Here is a 7,536-nt window from a genome sequence, read left to right on the forward strand (position 1 = left end):
TCTAGGGGTGTGCATAATTCGGGTAAAACCGAAAAAATTCGTTTAACCGACCGAATTCGGTTAATCGGTCGGTTAACCGAATTTTTTCGGTCGGGGGTCGGTTAATTTTTTTATGATTTTTCGGTTAACGGTTAATTCGGTTCGAAACCGGTCGGTTAACCGAAAATTTTCGGTTAACCGAAAAAATTAATAAATAAAATTATCCAACCCAACCCAAACTCAATTACCCAACCCAATAAAACTAAAACTAAAGTTTACCCAATTACCCAATCCAATAAAACTAAAACTAAAAGACAACCCAATTTACTAAAGTCTAAAACCCAATTTACTTTAATAATTTATAAATTTTTTAAATTTTAAAAATAAAAAATAAAAAAATTCGGGCAATTCGGGTATTTTTCGGTAATTCGGTTAATTCGGTTAATTCGGGTAATTCGGGTAATTTTTAACCAAAAATAAAAAATACATAATTTTCGGTTAATTCGGTTAACCGACCTTATTAACCGAAAAAATTTCGGTTCGGTTAAATTTTTTTAAAAAAAATCGGTTCGGTTAACGGTTAAAATTTTTGAAAGGTCGGTTAATTCGGTTATAATAATTTCGGGTCGGTTAACCGAATGAACACCCCTAATACCATCACTCTTCCATTCATTATTACTTACTTTTTACAGAGAAATCAATAAAACTTACATTGGGGTTTTATTCTTATTTAATTATGGGAGTCCACCTCTGACGGAAGCATTAAGTCCAGATATGGGGAAACCAGCTTCGAAATTCGCCGAATATTATTATTAAAACCTTCTGAGTTCAAAGATGATGCTGTCGCCCATTATGAATTTAACTCATATTATGTTAATGACACCTAGGATAGGATGATCCTCATTTGGGTTACATATTTGATTTCTCCATTATTTTCAGTTTTGATTTGCTGCCAATTTCTTTTTATTGATTTTGGATGATCAAAGTAATTTGATTTCTCCTCTCTCAATCCATGATCGCTAATTATACAAAAATCCAGTTGTATGACAACCCTACATTCTCATAAATACAATTATTTATAATTACATTAATCAATTTCCATTACACCATCATTCCAAATTTCTAATATCTATTTATATTGGTGTAAAATTAATTTTATATTTTATATTTTTGAAAGGTTAATATTTTAATCATCTAATTATCATATTTCATATTCCTATGCATGTTAAATTTGATGTAAATTAAAAATTTTGCATTGTTTGTTTTATGTACATAACTTTCGATCGCTTAATAAATATATATATATATATATATAATATTTTAGATTGATATGATATAATTATTAGATTAGTTCAAAAGTGACATGCTTGATAAATTCAATTGTTGTTAAAATATTAATCGTACAAAAATATAAAAAAAGTACAAAATTACTTTAAACTTACACGATATAAATAAATCTATCTCAATTCTTTAAAGTTTACAAATATAAATATAATATAATCATATATAATTATAAATATATGTCCGAATAATTACGAACCAATACAAAGCACAAAAAATAATTGAGAAAAAAGGGTTGGTAATAATATATATCAAAATAAAGACAATACGTATTACTACGAAACATGGCATTGTCAAATCATCTATACATTGGAACCGCATTCGTCGTTTGCATCACATACTTATCAACGGTTGAGATTTCATCCCATTCATAAAACTACCTGGATCTCTTCTGCCATGGCGAACATCCCGTGATTGGTGGTGACACCAACTCCCTGTTAAAATATCCCCTCTTCCATCTTTCCAATCTAACCCCCTCCCCCATTTTTCTCACTCCTAACCTTCAAAGCTAAAAAGCCCCCGTCACTTTCTCTCCCTCAAAGCTCAGCTCAACCAATGGCGCCGCCACCGCCGTCGCTGCTTCTAGTTGTTCTCTTCTTGCTCTCCCCCACCGCATTGCTTTCGGAGTCAAGGTTAAGCTTAGATTACTACTCCAAAACCTGTCCAAGTTTCAACAAGATCATGCAAGAAGCTATTACCGACAAGCAAATCAACAACCCCACGACAGCCGCCGGAACACTCCGTCTTTTGTTCCACGACTGCCTCCCCAATGGCTGCGACGGTTCCATCCTCATCTCTTCAACTCCATTCAACAAAGCCGAACGTGACGCCGACATCAACCTCTCCCTCCCCGGAGATCCATTCGACCTCATTGTCCGAGCCAAGACAGCCCTCGAACTGTCGTGTCCCAACACAGTCTCTTGTTCCGACATCCTCGCGGTGGCCACACGTGACCTTGTGACCATGCTCGGCGGCCCCTACTATAAAGTATTTTTGGGTCGGAAAGATTCGAGATCTTCTCAAGCTTCTTCAATAGAAGGGAAACTGCCAAAACCCACCATGAGCATGTCACAGATAATCAACCTTTTTGCGGCAAGTGGGTTCAATGTTCAAGAAATGGTGGCCTTAAGTGGAGCACACACAATTGGGTTTTCACATTGCAAAGAGTTCAGCTCTAATCTTGGGAACAATACCCATTACAATCCAAGGTTTGCTCAAGCATTGAAACAAGCTTGTTCAGGTTACCCAAAGAACCCGACTTTGTCTGTTTTCAACGATATAATGAGTCCCAACAAGTTTGACAACTTGTATTATCAGAATCTACCAAAGGGTTTAGGGCTATTGGAATCAGATCATGGGTTGTATAATGATCCTAGAACAAAGCCTTTTGTGGAACTGTATGCAAAGGATCAAAACAAGTTCTTTCGAGATTTTGCTAGAGCTATGCAGAAGCTTAGTGTTTATAGGATCAAAACTGGGAGAAGAGGAGAGATTAGGCGTAGGTGTGATGCTGTTAATTGAGGTGTTTGTTTGTTAAATTTGGCTTCTTTTTACTGATTTCTTTCTGGGTTTTTGAAAAGATGTATACTCTTTTTGTGTTTGCCTGGTTTCATGAAATAGATTTAAGTTGATAGTTTAACCATCACAAACTGTTTTTACCTGCTACCATCTGGATGTGGGGTTTCTCATTTTCAAAATGCACAGCTACGAATTGAAGTGCCTTAAAGCTAATCCCAACTGCATTTAGGAACAAAACCACATTGTCATATAGTTGAAAGTTTTACAAGAATAGATACAGATATTCGTTATGTATTGTTCCTCGTATGTAGGTGTCATCCTTGTATTCATGTCTGAAATAAGTGCCAGTTTCTAATACGTTTCTGGTTCCATAGGAAAATTCAGTTTAAATGGATATAATTTCAAAAAAACTTACATGTATTGTATTGGGTATCAGAGTAACATAACTCTAGAATAGAATAGACGCATAAAACGGATCTTGACAGATACATATGCACTTATTTTGATACGTTTTACATTCCTTTTCATTCAATGTTTTGAAGTTGTCGATTGCCACCATTGAACTAAAGTTAAGAATAAAAAAGAAGGAATATGGTTGAAGTAGTGAACTGATATGTCACAATCTATAGCTACTTGCCACACTGCGATTATTCACCTTTTAATCATCCTTTTTCTCATGCTCGGCCCAAGCCCATGCCCTTCTGTTTTATATTGGTCCCACTCTTCTTTCATATCTATGAAAAAGAGAGATTAATAACTTAAACATACTTGCGAACCACAATTTAAACTCACTTTGATTTGTTTAGCTAATAAATATAACTTTGATTGGATAAATTTACCTCCTAAAAGAATGAAATGAATCCACAGAATCAAACCCAAATTCGATATCCTTCATTATAACAGATTCAAGAGGGTCACCTTACTTATCTCAAGTGGACCCTCTCAGTCATCAGCCCAAGTTATACATCAGATTTTTTCCCCTTTAGCTCAGCAAAATTACTGAGTGGCCGATCAACTAAAGCCCACTAAACTTGCCTTCAATTACTAAGGTTTCCCTAAAATATTTCATGATCTGAATTACTGTTAAATTTTTGGCTTTAACTATACTTTATGAATCAAATAATAATTCATGACCTGCACGTCCAACAATTTTGATGCATTAATGTCTCTTGAATGCAACTATATTTTACTACCACACATCTAATAGAAAAAGTAAATAAAAGTTGGATAGGTTAGAGATAAAAATTGACATTATTAAGCATAAAAGTACAAAACTAGGCGTTGATCATGATTTAGATTAATCTATTATATTTGAGAAATACAAGGAGTTGAAGATGCATACGGGTGACATTGCAGATTGAATATTTCAGACTCCTCATTTATCTTAAAATAAAATATGATCCATCAAATATATACAAGGCAATATCGAAACTACACAACTTTCACCCAAAACCTTAAATCAGAATATATAGAAATGAAGACATTAAAGACATATATGATGTTGAATCTACTTACTTATCTTACAAAGAATATAAAGGAAGAACATACATGCATGGCCTCTCTCCACTGCTCTCTCTTCAAAAGTATGATTAGCCACCCCATTATACTGCTTTAGGGATCTAGCTTTCTCTTCATCTACTTTACACCCTCTTTGATGGAGAAGAGATCAAAAAACATACAAGGGATAAAAATAAATCATCCTACATAATCAACTCAAAGAACGCTATGTATGTATGTATAGCTGAAGGAAACTAGCTCCCATAGTAGTAACAAAAGCTTACTTAAATTAAAAGAAATCTTATTTAACAAATGCAGGGACATTTTGCCAAGTGTTTTTGTTGCCTTCCAATAAGCTCAATCGAAGTCCTAGGTTTCTACTTGGATAAGAATATATATATATATATATATATAGATTATTCATCTGGATCCTCAAAAACCAAAGATGAAATAAGAAGAAATAAGAAGCTAATACCAAAAGATTGCTTTATATATGTATATATTATCCAAGAGTACTTCTTCTCCTATATGTGTTTTACTTTGGAGACAGAAAGAAAATGAAATATTGTTTAAAAGGAAGACTCATCTGATAGCATATTGTTTTTGTCCAATTATTATTTATAGCAAGCTCAGGAATCATGATGTTCTGTGGGAAAACTTTTGGAAGGAGACAGGCTTCAACTGTAAAAAAAAAACCCTAAAACAAACAAAATACTACGGTTTCATTTATGATAGACATGGTAGATCTGTTGATAAAAAGGCATACAAAAATCATACACATAAATATATGGCTGATGAAACTTTAGATCAGCTTGGAGGAATTGCAGAAAGTGTATGTGAAAGAGAAGATCATATATGGAAATAGGATCAAGAGAAGAAAGAGATCTCTTACAGAACATAGTGAACACAAACAAGCTTTTCAATAACCTAACAATAAAACCATACAAAACCAAAAAAAGCTAGCAAGTACTGATTTTGCTCTGATGGAAGCAAATAGTTTCGGACCAAGATGCTTGATTCCCCCGCCCACCTCCCAAAAAAAAAGAAGACTGGGAAAATCTAGAAGAAACAGGAGAAAAAAAGAAAAGACCCATTCACTCAAAACCAAGGAAGAAACAAAGATGAAAAGAAGAAAAAGCCTAGAGCTTGAAACTTGAAAGGTCCTTTCTTTTTGCTATAAGTTTCTTCTCAATCCCCCACTTGAAAACATCACTTTCGCTCCTTCTGATTTATTCTTTCTTTCTTCTTCTTCTTCTTCTTCTTCTTTTTGGGTTGATGAAATGATGACGAGCTTTGAAGAATGTGTAGAAGGTAATGATCATAAAGGCAGGTGAGGTGGTGTGGGAACAATGATGGCGATGGAGAAGATGGAGAGAAAGCGGACTTCATCATTGCTGTTGGGTTGTAAGAAAAGCTAGATATAAATAAATAAAAAAGAAGAAGAAAATTCAAGGTTTTTTGTGCTCTTCTCTCTTTTGTCAGATGTGAGAAAAGAGAGACGAGATCATTATAACCCAATAGTTCCCCCACCCTACCGTATAAAATAGCCATCAAAGTTTTCAACATAGTTTTTTAGAAAATTTCTCTCTAACCCTAGTCTATTATTGTGTATATTACACTAAATTAGCCCTATATGTAAAAAAAAAGTTTTTAGGTCAAATAATATATATTTTAAAATTTAGAGAAATAAGTTAATTTTATAAGAGTTAGGAAAGCGTTCGTTTTTCCTTTAAATCGTATTTTTATTTTTTAATATAATCAGTATCTTTAATTAGATGAATAAATGTTAATGATTTTATTCTTCGAGGTTTGATTTCTTTTTACCCACATTTGTATTTTTATTTCATATTTTTAAGTGATTATTATTTTTTTAATTAATATTTTAAACATATTAACTACATTGGTTAAATGATTAAATAATAATTTTATTATTGAGTCCCAACTTAAAATTCCTCCTCTTTTAGATAAATTTTATAGTTTTTATTTCATGTTGTTTTAAGCTTATTTTTAAGGGAATAACTTACATAAGGATGATCCTAAAACTAATAAAATTTTGCCACATTATCAAATTTTAAAGACATGAAATTATTATTATACTCATCCGTAGATAAATTATTTTATGGACCCTTCCAACCATATTATTCATGGCCCCTTCTCAAGTATTTAATTATATTTCAACAATTTTTTTCGTGTGATAACACATGATTTTGATAAATTTTTTATCCTGAACCCCAAATCCTAAATCTAGAATATCAAGCCCTAAACAAAAAAAATATAAAACCCTAAACATGAGCCACAAACATGTAACCTTAAACTCTTAAACCTTGAACCCGAACCCTAAATCTTAAACTCATAACTTGTAACCCGAACCCTTAAACATTAAACTCAAACCATAAACCTCAAATCCTTAAACCCTAAATCTAAACCTAAACCTTAAACCTTAAACCCAAAACCCAAACTCGTACCCAAAACCTTAAATCCTAAATCCAAACCCTAAACCTCAGGATTTGGGATTAAAGGTGCAAGGTTCAATGTTAGAGGTTCTGGATTCAAGGTAAAATAATTACCAAAATTATGTGTTAATGACATGAAAAAAATTGCACAAAAATTATTAATTTTTTTAAAAAATTAGTTGCACAAAAATAAAAAAATATCAACTTATGGAAAAATATTAAAATTTGTAAAAGAAGAAAAGAGGTTTGTTTATAATTTAAAAATTAATTATTTTAAGTAATTTAATTAAAGTTAAATTAAGTTAGAGAAGATATTAGATATAGATGAGTGTATAATGATACTTTATTATCTTAAAATTTTAATGACGTGACACTACTTTATTGGTGCCTAAAACTATATTTTTAGATGATCCTAATATAATTTATTCCTTTTTTAATTAATAAATATATTGTTTTTAAAATTTTTATTTCTATTTTTAATTAATATCTCTTTTATTTACAAAATCAAATAATTATTACAAATATTATTATTTTTAGTAAATATAATTTTTATATGTGTAATATTTATTTTTAATCGATATCATGAGTGTAGTAAATTTTAATATTATATATTTTTATATGTGTATTTAAAATATTTCACATATAAAAATATTTGAAATATCATACCCACAATGTAGATGAAAAACAATGATATTTGAAATATTTTACATATAAAATTAATAATTATATTTGAAATAATTATTTTATT

At 31.5% G+C, this 7,536-nt stretch overlaps 1 protein-coding gene and 1 long non-coding RNA gene across 4 annotated transcripts; one reads left to right on the plus strand and one right to left on the minus strand.

Annotated features, from left to right (window-relative positions):
* Positions 1-1,613: 1,613 nt before the first annotated feature.
* On the plus strand, positions 1,614-2,920 carry LOC105780539 (peroxidase 31). The gene has a single exon (XM_012604927.2). It carries the CDS (start codon positions 1,876-1,878, stop codon positions 2,839-2,841), a length of 966 nt encoding a protein of 321 aa, XP_012460381.1. The 5' UTR covers positions 1,614-1,875; the 3' UTR covers positions 2,842-2,920.
* A 284-nt stretch (positions 2,921-3,204) lies between these two features.
* On the minus strand, positions 3,205-5,889 carry LOC105780541 (uncharacterized). Of its 3 annotated transcripts, none has more exons than XR_008195331.1 (2): positions 4,387-5,889; positions 3,205-3,572 (listed from the first exon to the last, which is right to left on the minus strand). It is a non-coding gene; the product is annotated as an uncharacterized LOC105780541 (long non-coding RNA). The 3 variants fall into 3 exon arrangements; XR_008195333.1 differs by having other exon boundaries at positions 4,363-5,889; XR_008195332.1 differs by having other exon boundaries at positions 4,354-5,889.
* Between the last annotated feature and the right edge of the window lie 1,647 nt (positions 5,890-7,536).

Source organism: Gossypium raimondii, chromosome 4 (genome assembly GCF_025698545.1).
Source record: "Gossypium raimondii isolate GPD5lz chromosome 4, ASM2569854v1, whole genome shotgun sequence".
Classification (NCBI taxonomy): domain Eukaryota; kingdom Viridiplantae; phylum Streptophyta; class Magnoliopsida; order Malvales; family Malvaceae; genus Gossypium; species Gossypium raimondii.

Bases quoted from the DNA above. Each gene is read 5' to 3' on its own strand.
- LOC105780539 (XM_012604927.2), top strand. From the start codon at position 1,876: ATGGCGCCGCCACCGCCGTCGCTGCTTCTAGTTGTTCTCTTCTTGCTC.